Source organism: Cherax quadricarinatus, chromosome 22 (genome assembly GCF_038502225.1).
Source record: "Cherax quadricarinatus isolate ZL_2023a chromosome 22, ASM3850222v1, whole genome shotgun sequence".
Taxonomy (NCBI): Eukaryota; Metazoa; Arthropoda; class Malacostraca; order Decapoda; family Parastacidae; genus Cherax; species Cherax quadricarinatus.
In genome coordinates, this window is record NC_091313.1 from 26,612,463 (window position 1) to 26,632,324 (window position 19,862).

General features: G+C 43.3%; 1 protein-coding gene across 2 annotated transcripts in view; it reads left to right on the forward strand.

Annotated features, from left to right (window-relative positions):
- Positions 1–6,256: 6,256 nt before the first annotated feature.
- Positions 6,257–19,862, forward strand: part of LOC128689679 (dystrophin) — an 86,858-nt gene continuing 73,252 nt past the window's right edge. For both annotated transcript variants that reach the window (XM_053778041.2, XM_053778042.2), the window contains exons 1-2: positions 6,257–6,405; positions 7,978–8,038. In XM_053778041.2, the coding sequence (XP_053634016.1) occupies positions 6,387–6,405; positions 7,978–8,038 (80 nt within the window). In that variant the 5' untranslated portion in view covers positions 6,257–6,386. The remainder of the gene's footprint in view (positions 6,406–7,977; positions 8,039–19,862) is intronic.

A 19,862-nucleotide genomic window follows, 5' to 3' on the forward strand; every position in this document is an offset into this window, starting at 1 on the left:
AGAAAGAGACAGGTGCTCCCTTTACAGGCGACGGAAAAGAATAACAGAGCGGCTAAAAGAGGTCAATATATCTGAAATGCGTAGGGAGACACTGGTCAGAGAAATAGCAAGCATTGAACTTATGCTAAAGGAATCTTATAGGAGTCAGGAATCGCGGGAAGAACTAAAAGCCATAAATGAAATCGAAAGAAACCCAAAGTATTTCTTCTCCTATGCCAAATCAAAATCGAGAACAACGTCCAGTATTGGGCCCCTACTTAAACAAGATGGGTCCTACACAGATGACAGCAAGGAAATGAGTGAGCTACTCAAGTCCCTGTATGACTCAGTTTTTAGCAAGCCGCTGACCAGACTGAGACTCGAAGATCAAAATGAATTTTTTATGAGAAAGCCACAGAATTTGGTTAACACAAGCCTATCGGATGTTATCCTGACGCCAAATGACTTCGAACAGGCGATAAATGACATGCCCATGCACTCTGCCCCAGAGCCAGACTCATGGAACTCCGTGTTCATCAAGAACTGCAGGAAGCCCCTATCACGAGCCTTTTCCATCCTATGGAGAGGGAGCATGGACACGGGGGTCGTCCCACAGTTACTAAAAACAACAGACATAGCCCCACTCCACAAAGGGGGCAGTAAAGCAATAGCAAAGAACTACAGACCGATAGCACTAACATCCCATATCACAAAAATCTTTGAAAGGGTCCTAAGAAGCAAGATCACCACCCATCTAGAAACCCATCAGTTACACAACCCAGGGCAACATGGGTTTAGAACAGGTCGCTCCTGTCTGTCTCAACTATTGGATCACTAAGACAATGTTCTAGATGTACTAGAGGACAAAAAGAATGCAGATGTAATATATACAGACTTTGCAGAAGCCTTCAACAAGTGTGACCATGGCATAATAGCGCACAAAATGCGTGCTAAAGGAATAACAGGAAAAGTCGGTCGATGGATCTATAATTTCCTCACTAACAGAACACAGAGAGTAGTCGTCAACAGAGTCAAGTCCGAGGCAGCTACGGTGAAAAGCTGTTCCACAAGGCACAGTACTCGCTCCCATCTTGTTCCTCATCCTCATATCCGACATAGACAAGGATGTCAGCCACAGCACCGTGTCTTCCTTTGCAGATGACACCCGAATCTGCATGACAGTCTTCCATTGCAGACACTGCAAGGCTCCAGGCGGACATCAACCGAATCTTTCAGTGGGCTGCAGAAAACAATATGAAGTTCAACGATGAGAAATTTCAATTACTCAGATATGGTAAACACGAGGAAATTAAATCTTCGTCAGAGTACAAAACAAATTCTGGCCACAAAATAGAGCGAAACACCAACGTCAAAGACCTGGGAGTGATCATGTCGGAGGATCTCACCTTCAAGGACCATAACATTGTATCAATCGCATCTGCTAGAAAAATGACAGGATGGATAATGAGAACCTTCAAAACTAGGGAGGCCAAGCCCATGATGACACTCTTCAGGTCACTTGTTCTATCTAGGCTGGAATATTGCTGCACACTAACAGCACCTTTCAAGGCAGGTGAAATTGCTGACCTAGAAAATGTACAGAGAACCTTCACGGCGCGCATAACGGAGATAAAACACCTCAATTACTGGGAGCACTTGAGGTTCCTAAACCTGTTTTCCCTGGAATGCAGGCGGGAGAGATACATGATTATATACACCTGGAAAATCCTAGAGGGACTAGTACTGAACTTGTACACGAAAATCACTCACTACGAAAGCAAAAGACTTGGCAGATGATGCAACATCCCCCAATGAAAAGCAGGGGTGTCACTAGCACGTTAAGAGACCATACAATAAGTGTCAGGGGCCCGAGACTGTTCAACTGCCTCCCAGCATACATAAGGGGGATTACCAACAAACCCCTGGCAGTCTTCAAGCTGGCACTGGACAAGCACCTAAAGTCGGTTCCTGACCAGCCAGGCTGTGGCTCGTACGTTGGTTTGCGTGCAGCCAGCAGTAACAGCCTGGTTGATCAGGCTCTGATCCACCAGGAGGCCTGGTCACAGACCGGGCCGCGGGGGCGTTGACCCCTGGAACTCTCTTCAGGTAAACTCCTCTCCAGGTACCTTGAAAGGTGCTGTTAGTGTGCAGCAATATTCCAGCTTAGATAGAACAAGCGACCTGAAGAGTGTCATCATGGGTTTGACATCCCTGGTTTTGAAGCTTCTCATTATCCATCCTGTCATTTTTCTAGTTTCTCAGTCTGCAAGGCCTCGCATACCTGCATCTTCACGTCTATCACCTGCGAAGTTGAACCTGTCTCATAAGCCCAAGTCTCTTCGCATTCCTCCGGCGCTTACAATCCCCCAACAGTTTTCCTTTTCGGCCTCAGTGCCTAGTTCTCACCACCTTTCTAACTCTCACACGAAGGTGGAGGTTCACCTCCCTCGTGTAGTCCTCTCTTCTACTGTTCCTCCCCCAGACTTCTTTCCCAGTTACCTTCCAGCCTCCTTCCTTTCCTGTGCCACTGCAGGACTCTTCTGTCCCCACCAGCGCATCTCTCTAGGTTCATATTCCCTTCCCCTCTCAGACCTCTTTGGTTCCCTCCATAGTCCCTCAATCTCGACTTGCTTTACCTCACTTGTCTCTGAAGTCATGGTATTGGCATCTTCCGTATCCGCTGGGACACTTGACGCTATCTCCCACTATACTGTGGAGACGAAACCCTCGATGGACACCGGCACCCCTCCTTCTACCCCTTCTTATTTCTCACGACCCTCGCAGCAATCTTTTCCTTCACAGCATTCTGATTCCTCTATGTTTACACCTTCCAGCTCCTGCACCCAACATCTTGCTCCTGGGGGATTTCAACTTAAGGCACCTAAAATGGAGGAATATAGCAAATAATATTGTTGCAGTAATAACACCAGGAGGCAGCTCTGATGAAAACTCACACTCACGCGAGCTTTTAAATCTCTGCACAAAATTCAATTTAAACCAGCAAATAATAGAGCCTACTAGACTGGAGAATACACTAGACCTCATCTTCACTAACAATGATGATCTGATAAGAAATGTCACCATATCAAAAACAATATACTCAGATCACAACATAATTGAGGTTCAGTCATGTATGCGCGGAGCCCCAGACCGACATAATGAGATTAGTCACGAGGGAGCATTCACCAAATTCAACTTCAATAACAAAAACATAAAGTGGGACCAAGTAAACCAAGTCCTAACCGATATAAGCTGGGAAGATATACTAAGCAACACAGACCCCAACTTATGCCTAGAACAGATTAACTCGGTGGCACTCGATGTATGCACAAGGCTTATTCCTCTAAGAAAAAGGAGGAGTAGATGTAAAACAGAAAGAGACAGGCGCTCCCTTTACAGGCGACGGAAAAGAATAACAGAGCGGCTAAAAGAGGTCAATATATCTGAAATGCGTAGGGAGACACTGGTCAGAGAAATAGCAAGCATCGAACTTAAGCTAAAAGAATCCTTTAGGAGTCAGGAATCGCGGGAAGAGCTAAAAGCCATAAATGAAATCGAAAAAAAACCCAAAGTATTTCTTCTCCTATGCCAAATCAAAATCGAGAACAACGTCCAGTATTGGGCCCCTACTTAAAAAAGATGGGTCCTACACAGATGACAGCAAGGAAATGAGTGAGCTACTCAAGTCCCAATACGACTCAGTTTTTAGCAAGCCGCTAACCAGACTGAGAGTCGAAGATCAAAATGATTTTTTTATGAGAGAACCACAAAATTTGATTAACACAAGCCTATCCGATGTTATCCTGACGCCAAATGACTTCGAACAGGCGATAAATGACATGCCCATGCACTCTGCCCCAGGGCCAGACTCATGGAACTCTGTGTTCATCAAGAACTGCAAGAAGCCCCTATCACGAGCCTTTTCCTTCCTATGGAGAGGGAGCATGGACACGGGGGTCGTGCCAGTTACTAAAAACAACACACATAGCCCCACTCCACAAAGGGGGCAGTAAAGCAACAGCAAAGAACTACAGACCAATAGCACTAACATCCCATATCATAAAAATCTTTGAAAGGGTCCTAAGAAGCAAGATCACCACCCATCTAGAAACCCATCAGTTACACAACCCAAGGCAACATGGGTTTAGAACAGGTCGCTCCTGTCTGTCTCAACTATTGGATCACTACGACAAGGTCCTAAATGCACTAGAAGACAAAAAGAATGCAGATGTAATATATACAGACTTTGCAAAAGCCTTCGACAAGTGTGACCATGGCGTAATAGCGCACAAAATGCGTGCTAAAGGAATAACAGGAAAAGTCGGTCGATGGATCTATATTTTCCTCACTAACAGAACACAGAGAGTAGTCGTCAACAGAGTAAAGTCCGAGGCAGCTACAGTGAAAAGCTCTGTTCCACAAGGCACAGTACTCGCTCCTATCTTGTTCCTCATCCTCATATCCGACATAGACAAGGATGTCAGCCACAGCACCGTGTCTTCCTTTGCAGATGACACCCGAATCTGCATGACAGTGTCTTCCATTGCAGACACTGCAAAGCTCCAGGCGGACATCAACCAAATCTTTCAGTGGGCTGCAGAAAAGAATATGAAGTTCAACGATGAGAAATTTCAATTACTCAGATATGGTAAACATGAGGAAATTAAATCTTCATCAGAGTACAAAACAAATTCTGGCCACAAAATAGAGCGAAACACCAACGTCAAAGACCTGGGAGTGATCATGTCGGAGGATCTCACCTTCAAGGACCATAACATTGTATCAATCGCATCTGCTAGAAAAATGACAGGATGGATAATGAGAACCTTCAAAACTAAGGAGGCCAAGCCCATGATGACACTCTTCAGGTCACTTGTTCTATCTAGGCTGGAATATTGCTGCACACTAACAGCACCTTTCAAGGCAGGTGAAATTGCCGACCTAGAAAATGTACAGAGAACCTTCACGGCGCGCATAACGGAGATAAAACACCTCAATTATTGGGAGCGCTTGAGGTTCCTAAACCTGTATTCCCTGGAACGCAGGAGGGAGAGATACATGATTATATACACCTGGAAAATCCTAGAGGGACTAGTACCGAACTTGCACACGAAAATCACTCACTACGAAAGCAAAAGACTTGGCAGACGATGCACCATACCCCCAATGAAAAGCAGGGGTGTCACTAGCACGTTAAGAGACCATACAATAAGTGTCAGGGGCCCGAGACTGTTCAACTGCCTCCCAGCACACATAAGGGGGATTACCAACAGACCCCTGGCAGTCTTCAAGCTGGCACTGGACAAGCACCTAAAGTCAGTTCCTGATCAGGCGGGCTGTGGCTCGTACGTTGGTTTGCGTGCAGCCAGCAGCAACAGCCTGGTTGATCAGGCGCTGATCCACCAGGAGGCCTGGTCACAGACCGGGCCGCGGGGGCGTTGACCCCCGAAACTCTCTCCAGGTAAACTCCAGGTATGTGTAAATTAGCTAGGATAACTTAAAAAAAGTTAGACTGACTTATTTTCATTGGGGTTCTTGTTATATCTTATTATTTAAAGCCTAGCAGTAAGTTACAGTAGAAATCAATAATAAATTTTAAGTCTTGTTCAAAATGCTATGCATCCCTAACATGACTCACGAAATCGTAATGACACGATTGCAAATAAACCATACCACGGGTGGGTTCAGTCCCCGCCCGTGGTATGGTTTGCTATGTATTCTATGGATCTCCAAATTATTGTATGTTTTGTACAGTATTTTTTAAATATACATATGCATTTTATATTGTAACATATTTTTGTATGCCTGTACAAAAAAATTAACACAATTGCGCGTTGCATTCGTTCCAAGATAACGGTGTTGTGTTTTGTTAACATCCAAAATAACAATTTGCACGAGCAGTAACTATTGTTATCGGGATGTGCAGAACTTGCTTGTACTAAAAAAAATAAAAAAGATTGAAATTAAAGCTGAGTTCGGACCACACCTTAAACTAAATATTAATGTTATTTTCTGTGCTATTATGTCGTCTTTTGGGAGTTTGTTTATGAATTATATTTTTAACATTGCCTTTTTTTTTGGTTTTTAAATATTTGAGTTTGCTTATAATTTATTTTTTTTTTGGGTGGTATTTTTTGGCTATTAAATATTTGAGCTTGCTTAGTAATTATATTGTAGTGGTATTTTTTTTATTAAATATTTGAGTTTGTTTATTAGTTACATTTTAGTGATACTTTTTTAGGTTATAAAATATTTGTGTTGGTAGATATGTTTACATTGTTAGGTTGGCAGCCGTGGTCACCTCCTTGTTCAAAAGGTAGTCGAGGCAACAACAGTAGCCTTTCTTGCCTTATTTGCAAGATATGCAAGTCATTTTCGTGCTGTTAGTGTGACAGCAGGCGCACAGGATGGTGGAGACACTAGAGGGTAAGTGGTGTTACTGTTATTAATGTCTTGTGAGCAGTTGATGGCGATATATATGAAGCTCCCACACGAAACTTAGGCTGTTGTTACTTGTGTTTGCTTGGATGAGAATAAACACCGAGAGTTCTGTTTTTCTCGGCGAATATATGTTGAGAATTTGCTTAAATCCCTATTTAAGGGATTAAATTAATATTTGGTGCTGAAAAGGTTACATGCAGCCTTAACCTAAGTGAAGTTGATTGGTTTTAAACTTCAACCCTACTGTAGTTTAGCATTAAACCATAATTATTGTGTTTACTCTCTCTTCAAGATTTTTTTTTCTCGTCGGAGGTTCAGCGATGTTGGTGAGGGGATTTTGGTCCGAGGAATTGGATTACCTTCTCATTCTGCATGACCCTAACGTAGTTTGCCTTTCCCTATTGAATGTAAGATAATATAAATATAGGTGTGGGGTTACTAAAAGTATTATCCAGAGAGCTGGGGAGAAGATATTGAGGTGGTTTGAATATTAAGAGATTGGAGCAAGGACTACAGTGGAAATAAGTCACTTTGCCTGACTTTTTTGGTTATACTAGGTAATTTACACATGTTGCTGTGTATGATAATTTATGTAGCTGTATTTGTGTACCTATACCTGAATAAACTTAAGAGGGTGTATGAATCTGTAGTAGAGGAAAGGTTAGGTAGGGACCAGCCTAGGAAAGATTGAAGGGAAGTGGTAAAGGAGGTTTTGTATTGGGTGAGTGGAAAAGTGTCTTTTTATGGCATGCTGTGTGAGTGTGAGCAGGGTAAAATTTATGAAAGAATTCAGGGAAAACCTGTTAGCTGGGCCTGACTTCTGGAGGTGGAAAGTAAAATGCCTACACTCTAAAGGAGGGCTGGGGACATTTGCAGTTTGGAGGGTCATCCGAACTGTAATATTGGTGTGCCTCTGGCAAGACAGTGATGTGAGTGATGATAAAAGTATTTCTTGTTTTCTGGGCCACCCTACCTTGGCAGGAGATGACTGGTGTGTTAAAAATAAACCTGTGTAACAATGTTGTGCAACTGTAAAAATTTATCAGTATTATAATAAATAATAAAAGGCCTACAGGTGTTAAATATGCAAGAAATGAAAGTAAATTTAGGATAACATTTAATTATGTATTAATGTAAATTAATGGTTGAATGGGCAAGACAAAAATCATAGAAGAATAATAAGCATAGTAATAATGATTGTAGTGAATAAAGATAGCCACTAAATAAAAAAAAAAATTGGGGCAGAATTAAAGAAGAACAGGAGGATTAAATGATGTAATTGTTAAGATGGTGGTATACTGTATTTGATATGAATTAAAGAAATTTGTTATTATACTTTGAGTGATTTACATAAAATATGATTGTACTTTTTATACCAGTGGTTCTAAACCTCTTTTGGGTTGCATCCCCTGTTGCAGCTGGTCCTCTAAATGTTGAAAATTAAGTTTTATTTACTGTAGGGCATTTAATTGACAGCTGTAATTTCTTTATTTTACATCTAGTGGATCCCTTTCTTTACAGTATTTGAGTCATGTTAATTTTACACAATTTTTGCAGGACACTTGTTGGAAGATTGGGCCATGGCTCGCACTTCAACAGGGGTTCCATACTATGCTAAGTAAGTATTTCAGTAATTGGTAAACAAATTGCATTTAATTTTTTCAACTAATTGAGTATTATTTAGAAAATTATAATTATAGTTTATACTGTAGAGGCACTCCTCACTTAACGACCTACCTGTGTAACAACCACTTGGACTTATGACCCGCTGTCTGACCAGTCAGTATTGTATGCTGTGCGAGAATTTCGGTCCTGAAAATGGCAGTGTCAGCATCAAGCATCAGTGTCTCGCTCCTGCAGTCATTCAACTCCCTACACTAACATTCACAATCTACAAGACTACAGTGGAACCTCGGTTTTCGTTTGCTCTGGTTTTCGTCTAATTTGGTTTTCGACTTTTTTCGTCAAAATTGTCCCAGTTTTCGTTCATCACCTCGGTTTTCGTCATGTTGACAGTGGTCCGCCATACCAAACGTGTCTGCCCACACAAAGCATCCCACACATTGAGTCAGTTTGGCTTTGTTTCTCGTTAGTAGAGGTGGTAGCGATAACCCCGCCTCTCTCTCCCCTCCTCGCCGTCTTTCATATGCCAACAAGTCTTCAATAAAGTTAATGATGTTAAATGTTCATTCATCCATTTCATTAGTCCTTTATATTTATTTCTCATTGTTTTCTGTATGTAAAACTATAGTTATTCTCTATAAAATGTATTTTTTCGTAATAATTTTGGTTGTCTGGAACAGATTAATTGGATTTACATTATTTCTCATGGGAAATATTGCTTCAGTTTTCGTTGAATTTGGTTTTCATCAGACTTTCTGGAACAAATTAATGATGAAAACCAAGGTTCCACTGTACATATATCATCTATAGATTTGTACTCTGTTGTGCACCCCATAGTACAAGATGTTAGCAAAAAGGAAGAGCATGACTTCACCTGAATGAAGCACCAAGAAACAAAGGAAGGTTATCGCTCTTGAGATGAAAATGAAGATCATAGGTGACTATGAAGCTGGTAAGAAAGTTAGTGATATCCCGTGACTTGAAGCTAGTGCATTCGACCATTTCTAAGATCTTGATGGATGGTGACGAAGGCAGTGAAAGCATCGACAGGATTTAACCCCTTCAAGGTCCAAGGCCCAAATCTGAAGTGGTACCCCAGTGTCCAAGAATTTTCAAAAAAAAAATTTATTTTTTCTTATGAAATGGTAGAGAATCTTTTTGCGAAGGTAATAAAACAAAAAGTATGAAATTTGATGGAAAATTGACGAAATTATGCTCTCGCGAATTTTGATGTGTCAGCGATATTTACGAATAGGCGATTGTGCCGACTTTGACTCCCATTTTAGGCCAATTACATTATTCCAGTCAACCAAATTCTTAGCTATTTCACTAGTATTACTTCTATTCTATCGATTGAGCACAAGGAATCGCCAAGTCAACCGTTTCAACTACAAATTAAAGTGATCGGAAATTGTTAATTTGGCCAATTTAACACAGTTCAAAATATTCCAATTTCAAAATAGGGTCCAGAATAAACAATGTAGGTATTCCTGGAACTAAACTAACATTTCCTCTGTTCATTAGTTATGTTTTGAGGCTTTACAAATAAATTCCATTTTGATTTTTTATTCATGTAATGAATTTTTATTCACACCAAAAAATAGAAGATTTACTGTTATGCAATACTATAATAATTGTATAAATATCATCACCATATTTGTGAATGCATATTGGACCCACCAGCTGGCGTGTATTAGACGTGTGAGGTCGTTTGTTTACTCTTGAATATCGGCAAAAATTTAACATTTCTGCTACTTTGAGCTCGGTTTCAAGCCATTTCCAGTGCTAAAACCAATCAAAATCATCTCTATTTCTGTAATATGTCTCTCATTCTATCAAATGAGACCAAGAAATCGCAAATACAACTATAAAAAACATACGAAAAAACACTGCAAAGTCGCTGTTTTAATTGAAAAATCATGATTTCATTTTTTTTTCTCTCATTATACACAGTGTGCTGCAGGATCTGTTTTATGTGGTGCACACATACCACATAGATGTATTCTCTCATATCTAGGCCCAAATGTACCACTCACAGTTTATCAGAGCGAGCCGAGCTCATGACGTAGATCTACAGTTTGGACCCTGAACGTAAAGCCGTAGATCTACTAGATGGACCCTGAAAGGGTTAATGCCGTAATAACTAGGCAGCGGAAAGGCCTCATTCACGAAATGGAGAAATTACTGCAATCTGGTTTGATGACCATATACAAAAAATGCCAATGAGCCTTTTAATAATTAAAGCCAAGGCACGCAGTATCTTTGAGGCTTTGAGGGCATGCGAAGGCAAAAAAGCAACAGATTTCCTCTAGTCAGTTTATTACAGTATACGTACAGTGCTGTATAAACATTTAAAAATTTACTAAAAATGTTATAAATGATGCGAAGGTGACATTAAAAAAAATCTAAAGAAGATAGTTGACACAAACCTACTACCATTACAGTATGCTTGAAATACAGTGGACCCTCGACATTCGATACTAACCTGTTCCTGAGAGCTATTGAATGTCGAAAATATCGAAAGTCGTATTAATTTTCCCCATAAGAAATAATGGAAATCAAATTAATCCGTGCAAGACTCAAAAGTATGGAAAAAAAAAAAAATTTCACGTGAAATATTAAGTTTAATGCAATAGAATAATTACAATAACAATAACAAAAGATTAATAACAATAGAATAATTGACACTTACCTTTAATGAAGATCTGGTGATGATTGATGGGATGGGAGGAGGGGAGAGTGTGGATGGTGTTAGTGTTTAGAAGGGGAATCCCCTTCCATTAGGACTTGAACTGGGAGCCTCACCATGCCTTACCACACTGTGTATGCCACTACAATTCTTAAATCTTTCAAACCAACCTTTGCTGGCCTTAAATTCACTCACATCACCACTAGTTGCAGGCAATTTCTTTACCAAATCATCATGCACTCCGAAACACGCACTCCACTTTCGTACTTTGCAATTATCTCTTTCGCCATTTCAATAGTCATTAGCACCTTTTTTCTCGAAGGGTTGGCACTAGAAGCTTTCTTGGGGGCCCATGGTTACTTACTTTGCAGAAACAAGCACCAAAAACAGTGATAATATGGAATGTACTGAATGTATCCTTAGATGTGCGCACACTGGCTGGCTTGTAAACACTGGCACACATGGGGCAGTTCAGGCCACATGTGGATATGTCTCGTACGAATCGTATCGAATGTTGGGTTTTCCATCGAATGTCGAGGCGAAATTTTTGCGTTAAAATGCATCGAATGTCGGATTTATCGAATGTTGGGGGTCCTCTGTATTGGTAAGGGGTGGCTTCTCGCTTATCGACCAATTCACTTAACATCCTACTCGTAGGAACTGAAATCGGTCGTTAAGTGAGGAGTGCCTGTACGGTAAACAACCACATTTCATGTGAGATGTGTTCCAAAAAAAATGTTACATGCGAAAATATGGAGTGAAAAAACTTGTGGAAAAAAATAGGTTACATTTGGTCCCACCTTCGAAAAAAACCCAAACAACTTTTTTTAAAACCTAATTCGCCTAAAATAATAAACTAAGTATTGTACGTACAAGGATTTTAAACGACAAGCAGATGCTATGCGTTCATTAAAGCATGTTGGTGTATTACAGGATGATTTAACTTAGCATAACCTAAGAAGGTCTACCTGACAAGTGTATTGCTGGTAGCACAAACAGTACAGGGACACTGGTAGGCTTGACAAGACACTGACTTCTGACAGAGCTGGTTTTAGGTGGCTTCTCCTAGCTGGGATGGCTTACTGATTGCTTCCTTAATGCAACAATTAGTTCATTGAGACTACTGAAATACTTGCAAAACATGCACACACACAATTTGAAGACAGGGCAAATGAATAGCTGACTGGCTTAAGCTATCTTCTAGAGATTGGCTAAACCTGACTTGGCTTAATTGCATAACCCAGGTCTTTCCCTCGCAGGCTGCATGCACTAAGCCACTTGCACTGAGCAACAAGGACAAGATGATGATGGTTGGATGTAGAGGTGAGAAGCAGTGAGGGAACAGTCCGGCTTGGCTTGACTTCCCTGCAGGCCATATTAAGTCCCCCTTAGCTTTATCACTCGTTAACCACATAATTCAAAGGCTTATGTAAACACTGCTGATACCATTTGTTGGGGTCCATTCTTGAATAGTGAGGTAGCAATAACATTAATAGGTGGACTGTTAAGGTGTATTGACGAACAGAGATGGAGCCCAGCCTAGTGTACATCTGCCATTTATACCGGCCTGATCTGGACTGAAGAACGCTTGCTGGGCCGGAGGCCTAGGCGGGGGTGTTCAAGTTTAATCAATGACACCACAGTAACAAACGAAGAGGCCCACATAAGGAGGAACACACAGGGAGTACATATTACTGACAGCTGTCCCAGACCGCAGACCTGGCTTGGGCGCCATCCCAGACTGCAGACCTGGCTTGGGCGCCGTCCCAGACTGCAGACCTGGCTTGGACGCCGTCCCAGACTGCAGACCTGGCTTGGGCGCCGTCCCAGACCGCAGACCTGGCTTGGGCGCCGTCCCAGACCGCAGACCTGGCTTGGGCGCCGTCCCAGACCGCAGACCTGGCTTGGGCGCCGTCCCAGACCGCAGACCTGGCTTGGGCGCCGTCCCAGACCGCAGACCTGGCTTGGGCGCCGTCCCAGACCGCAGACCTGGCTTGGGCGCCGTCCCAGACCGCAGACCTGGCTTGGGCGCCGTCCCAGACCGCAGACCTGGCTTGGGCGCCGTCCCAGACTGCAGACCTGGCTTGGGCGCCGTCCCAGACTGCAGACCTGGCTTGGGCGCCGTCCCAGACTGCAGACCTGGCTTGGGTGCCGTCCCAGACCGCAGACCTGGCTTGGGCGCCGTCCCAGACTGCAGACCTGGCTTGGGCGCCGTCCCAGACTGCAGACCTGGCTTGGGCGCCGTCCCAGACTGCAGACCTGGCTTGGGCGCCGTCCCAGACCGCAGACCTGGCTTGGGCGCCGTCCCAGACCGCAGACCTGGCTTGGGCGCCGTCCCAGACCGCAGACCTGGCTTGGGCGCCGTCCCAGACCGCAGACCTGGCTTGTGCGCCGTCCCAGACCGCAGACCTGGCTTGTGCGCCGTCCCAGACGGCAGACCTGGCTTGGGCGCCGTCCCAGACCGCAGACCTGGCTTGGGCGCCGTCCCAGACTGCGGACCTGGCTTGGGCGCCGTCCCAGACCGCAGACCTGGCTTGGGTGCCGTCCCAGACTGCAGACCTGGCTTGGGCGCCGTCCCAGACTGCAGACCTGGCTTGGGCGCCATCCCAGACTGCAGACCTGGCTTGGGCGCCGTCCCAGACCGCAGACCTGGCTTGGGCGCCGTCCCAGTATACACTTGTGCATTTACCCTTATGTGGGCTCCTCTTTCCATTACTCTGGTGTCACAACTTCACTTGAGTAGCACCCGGCTGGGCAGTAGGTTGACCAGTTAAGATAGGACCAGTTTAAGGGGCAGACTTGCTGAGGCTGGGCTTTCTTGCTCCTCCAATACAAGTCCCCCTAGTTGTTGCTATCTCAGCACAAATGGTGGCAGTATGTGGTCTGAAATTCCATTGAATTTAGTAGATGAGTGATAATTAGCAATATTTCAGGAGACAGTGTGTGTATGTCCGAGTTATGCCCTAGGGAAGCCACGCTAAACTAGATTCTCATTGCCGCCTCCTACATCCATCCATAATCTTCCTGCTCAGTGCAAGTGGCTTTGTATGCAATTTGTGAGGGGTAGACCTGGATCTTTATGCAATTAAGCCAAGGTTAAGCAAGCCTCTATAAGACAACCCAAGCCATCCAGCTATACATCCGTCCTGCCTTCACAACGTCTGTGTGCACATTTTGCAAGCATTTCAACGGTTTGTATTTCCTGAGTCAAGAAAAAAAGCCAGCCATCCAACCCAGATTAAGAATCAAGCCAACCTAGCTCTGTCAGAAGCCAGTTTATACTCCAGCTTAACCAGTGTGTCTGTTTTGCTCTGTACTACTAGTAACAGTTGCTGGTAAGAGCAGAAAATTACTATCCAGTGATTTATTGTGGGTTTAAACTAGTCTGCTTAGTGTAGGTAATGTGAATGTGCCAGCAAGCCACCCAGCGTGGCGTGTGGCCAGCCAGTTGACAACACTTGCTCTCTTGTTACCACTTGCAACCACCCACACACCTACCATCTATCACCACCTAGAGACAAGTGAAGCCTGAATTGATTTTGTGGGCCTTCAGTAAAGTTGCAAAGGTCTGTGGATTCTTGAGAAAATGCATAAATTAATCCCAGATTTGCTAACTTTGTGAGAAAGGCATTGCTGTGAAATCAAATACTGTCCATGAAATTGTAGCAACACCCACTAGGATCCAGTGGCATTGTGTGTCACCCCTTTAGCAACTCTTCAATCTTTCAGAATCCTACACTACACTTTGTTCATCTTCAATAAACAGTGCTTCGTTCTATGGGCAGTTAAGATAGCAAGACAGTTTATCAATCCTATAAAAGACAATTTTTAAGGCTAGTGAATAATAATAATCAGTGAATATCCTGTGACCCAGAGACTTACCTTCGGTGTACATATTTTCATGTTTTTTCCTGTGTGTATTATCCAAGCAACTTTAACTTGTACTGAGACAATGTTCATCAGGTTTGTGTTATAAGTCTTGTTTATTGTATATAATTTCCCCTACGCACCAAAGCAAGTTCTAATATATTCTTTATTTTTTTACGCTGAGTGCAGTGTTATTAAATTGCAAATTGATTTCTCTTGCTATGTTACCATTTCCAGTGTAGCATTTTGTTCATTTAATTAAGTTTTCATTTTTGTATTTACATACTTGCATTTAATTTCTTTATTTTTTGTTATTTGCCGAGTGATCTACTTTGATGATTCGCCTGCTTATTTGCATGTCCATTCCAATGTAACAAGTCTTTTAGTCGAAGCTTCTGTGCTCAATGCACCCAGTCATGTGTTCATAGACTGGTGTGCAAGTTAATATCCTAGATTCTAACCTCTAAAGATAAGCTGCTATGTCACGTTTTTCTAGTAGAACCAACTCGTGTAACCTTCTTTAGGGGAGTGGCTGGTTTTAGTCTGCTTGTCTAAGGCCAGACCGCCATTACCTTCTTCATCCAAAATTAAGAATTTTTAGCTTCTCTTGTAGTAGACAAAATAAATTTCCCTGGTAATCTTCTACTGGGAATTGTATTGATGTGAGGACTACATTGTTCTTGACCCATACCAGTGGCATGCCTGAATTGATATGGTCATGCCATTCTGGGGCTACCAGCTTGGATCTGAGAGCTGTCATACTGCATCAGAGTAAGGAGTTCAGATTAAGTATTTACAGACTTGTGCATTTTCTAGTAACGTAACAGTGATCTGTGACTGTTAACGCTGAACGAATGGTTTACAAAACCAAGTTGATAAATGACACTTGTGCAACATTTGGGTATCTTTATTCAGGAAATGTTTTTCATTTATCAACTAGTAACACTCTCTTCTGTCTGGAAACCAACTCCCAGAACTTTGCATGTGCAGGATAGTGTGCAGTCTCCTCAGGTGTCGAGGAACCTTGGACAACTTTGGTACTGAGACTATCTGCGATGGCTGCGTGTTCAGGTAGTACCACCTCAGGGGACGCCTTGTTGGAAAGCGACTACTTGAAACAAGTAATGCTGTCTCTTGTTGAGGTCACTGGCTGTCTGCAGAAAGACGTCTCTGTTGCGGCTAGTGATCTCGCTAATGTCAGTTGTTGCTTGTGTTCCAGATGGTGACAGTGTTCTGATTCTTGTAGGATAAAGGGTTTGTCGATCTTCCCTTGCAGATTGTACAAGATAGTAAGATCAGTTTTTTTTTTTTTTAACACCAGCCCTCCCCCCCACAGAGGCAGGGTTACCTGGAAATGGAGAAACAAAAGTTTTTCTTTTACATTTAGTAATTTATACAGGAGAAGGTGTTGTGGGGGGTTGTCAGGCGATATTGGAGTAAGAAATGCACACGTTGGATGTCTTAGAGGCATGTAATTAAGAGTAAAGGAGAAGTCCAGGCCTGCCTGTCGAGTCTGCCTAGTGTGGAAGTGAGGATGAATGCTGTGGCCTATGGCTCACATGTGAGGGGTCTCGTGACGTCACGGCTAGCAAGGGAGCATATCTATAAAATAGCTGGGATTGTCTAAGTATAATACACAGTAACAATACTGACAAAGGGGTTACTAGCTCCTGGCATTTTAGTCACCTCTTATGACATGCATGGCTTACAGAGGAAGGATTCTTCTCCACTTCCTCATGGAGAATTATGGAAGGTTCATCTCTTCCTTGCTAATATGTTTGGTCGGTGTCTGCCTCAGGGTGAACACAACGCTTGTTGATGTTGTTCACTATCTGTATACTGTTCGGGTGTTGGACGAGTTATCACTAGACTAGTGGGTTGGTGCTGTTTCACCCAGGGAGAGTCCATCTGTCCCACCAATGGAGGAAAAAAAATCTAGCTCTACTGACTTCCTAGATTAAGTTAAAAATTTGTTGCACGTGTTGAACAAACAGAGCTGTTGCACTACTACAAGGTAAGATGGGTTTAACAGATTCTCTTATTTATGTACCTGCATTCAGAAAGCCTCATTTGCAAGTTGCCATCATAGAAGAATTAGTCAACCAAATGCTTGATGACAAGTTCAACTTGAAATGCCCCTTGATTCTAGTACCCAAGAAAGAGTACAGTGGACCCTCGAGTTTCGGCAGCATCGACTTAAGTGAAATTCGACCTTCGGCGAGTTTTTTTGGCAAAATTTGGCGTAGAGTTTTGTGATTAGACTCGTGTTTTCGTGACCGTCCGGTACCTGTCCACCCGTCACCGCGCACACCAAGCCGGTCTCGCACGCCATTCACACTCAGCGTGCCATTGTTTACCAACACGTGACCATCACCCCGCAGGTTCATACAATACATTTCATAATAATCCATTGTTTTTTGTGCTTGCAACTGCTAAATAAGTCATCATGGACCCAAGGAAAGCTAGTGCGAGCCCTTTGGTAAATAAAGTGAGGAACACGATCCAGAGGGATTTTGAAGGGTTTGAGGCAGACCCTGTCCTTGCCGACCCTCTGCCTGTTGTGGAAGGTGTTGTGGCATTGGGCAAGTCCATGGGGTTGGAGGCGAATGACGGGGATGTGGAAAAGTTGGTGGAGGACCACAGGGAAGAGCTAACCACTGATGAACTGCAAGAGCTTCAACTGGAACAGCATCAGACCACAGCCTAGGAACTTGCTTCAGAGGAGGAGGAGGAAAAGAGTGAAGGAGGTTCCTTCTTCAGTGATTAAGGACATGTGTGGAATGAGTTGCAAAGTTTTGTTGAAAAGTATCGCCCTGACCAAGCTGAAACTAGCCATATCTGCAACATATACAATGACAGTGTTGTCCCACTTCAGGGAAATCTTAAAGAAATGCCAGAAAAAGACCTCTCTGGACAGATTTTGTGTGACAGGGGTCCAGTGACTCTCAAGTTGTTCCCAGTGGCATTAAAAGAAGGGAAGTAACCCCAGGTAAGGACTTGCCTGGAGTTTACCTGGAGAGAGTTTCGGGGGTCAACGCCCCCGCGGCCCGGTCTGTGACCAGGCCTCCTGGTGGATCAGCGCCTGATCAACCAGGCTGTTGCTGCTGGCTGCACGCAAACCAACGTACGAGCCACAGCCCGGCTGATCAGGAACTGACTTTAGGTGCTTGTCCAGTGCCAGCTTGAAGACTGCCAGGGGTCTGTTGGTAATCCCCCTTATGTGTGCTGGGAGGCAGTTGAACAGTCTCGGGCCCCTGACACTTATTGTATGGTCTCTTAACGTGCTAGTGACACCCCTGCTTTTCATTGGGGGGATGGTGCATCGTCTGCCAAGTCTTTTGCTTTCGTAGTGAGTGATTTTCGTGTGCAAGTTCGGTACTAGTCCCTCTAGGATTTTCCAGGTGTATATAATCATGTATCTCTCCCTCCTGCGTTCCAGGGAATACAGGTTTAGAAACCTCAAGCGCTCCCAGTAATTGAGGTGTTTTATCTCCGTTATGCGCGCCGTGAAAGTTCTCTGTACATTTTCTAGGTCGGCAATTTCACCTGCCTTGAAAGGTGCTGTTAGAGTGCAGCAATATTCCAGCCTAGATAGAACAAGTGACCTGAAGAGTGTCATCATGGGCTTGGCCTCCCTAGTTTTGAAGGTTCTCATTATCCATCCTGTCATTTTTCTAGCAGATGCGATTGATACAATGTTATGGTCCTTGAAGGTGAGATCCTCCGACATAATCACTCCCAGGTCTTTGACGTTGGTGTTTCGCTCTATTTTGTGGCCAGAATTTGTTTTGTACTCTGATGAAGATTTAATTTCCTCATGTTTACCATATCTGAGTAATTGAAATTTCTCATCGTTGAACTTCATATTGTTTTCTGCAGCCCACTGAAAGATTTGGTTGATGTCCGCCTGGAGCCTTGCAGTGTCTGCAATGGAAGACACTGTCATGCAGATTTGGGTGTCATCTGCAAAGGAAGACACGGTGCTGTGGCTGACATCCTTGTCTATGTCGGATATGAGGATGAGGAACAAGATGGGAGCTAGTACTGTGCCTTGTGGAACAGAGCTTTTCACCGTAGCTGCCTCGGACTTTACTCTGTTGACGACTACTCTCTGTGTTCTGTTAGTGAGGAAATTATAGATCCATCGACCGACTTTTCCTGTTATTCCTTTAGCGCGCATTTTGTGCGCTATTACGCCATGGTCACACTTGTCGAAGGCTTTTGCAAAGTCTGTATATATTACATCTGCATTCTTTTTGTCTTCTAGTGCATTTAGGACCTTGTCGTAGTGATCCAGTAGTTGAGACAGACAGGAGCGACCTGTTCTAAACCCATGTTGCCCTGGGTTGTGTAACTGATGGGTTTCTAGATGGGTGGTGATCTTGCTTCTTAAGACCCTTTCAAAGATTTTTATGATATGGGATGTTAGTGCTATTGGTCTGTAGTTCTTTGCTGTTGCTTTACTGCCCCCTTTGTGGAGTGGGGCTATGTCTGTTGTTTTTAGTAACTGAGGGACGACCCCCGTGTCCATGCTCCCTCTCCATAGGATGGAAAAGGCTCGTGATAGGGGCTTCTTGCAGTTCTTGATGAACACAGAGTTCCATGAGTCTGGCCCTGGGGCAGAGTGCATGGGCATGTCATTTATCGCCTGTTCGAAGTCATTTGGCGTCAGGATAACATCGGATAGGCTTGTGTTAATCAAATTTTGTGGCTCTCTCATAAAAAATTCATTTTGATCTTCGACTCTCAGTCTGGTTAGCGGCTTGCTAAAAACTGAGTCATATTGGGACTTGAGTAGCTCACTCATTTCCTTGTTGTCATCTGTGTAGGACCCATCTTGTTTAAGTAGGGGCCCAATACTGGACGTTGTTCTCGATTTTGATTTGGCATAGGAGAAGAAATACTTTGGGTTTCTTTCGATTTCATTTATGGCTTTTAGTTCTTCCCGCGATTCCTGACTCCTAAAGGATTCTTTTAGCTTAAGTTCGATGCTTGCTATTTCTCTGACCAGTGTCAGAAGGGAAGGGAAGTAACCCCAGGTAAGGACTTGCTACCTAAAGTCCTAATGGAAGTAGATTCTCCTTCCAAACAATAGTGTACACCTTCCTCCTATCCCCTCCTCCCATCTTCCATCCACCCAGAAGTCTTCAGTAAAGGTAAGTGTAATATTATTTTTTATATGCATGTACTTGATTTCTCATTGATTTCAGTATATAAATCTTTATTTAATTTGAAAAAAAATATTTATTTTAATATTTTTGGG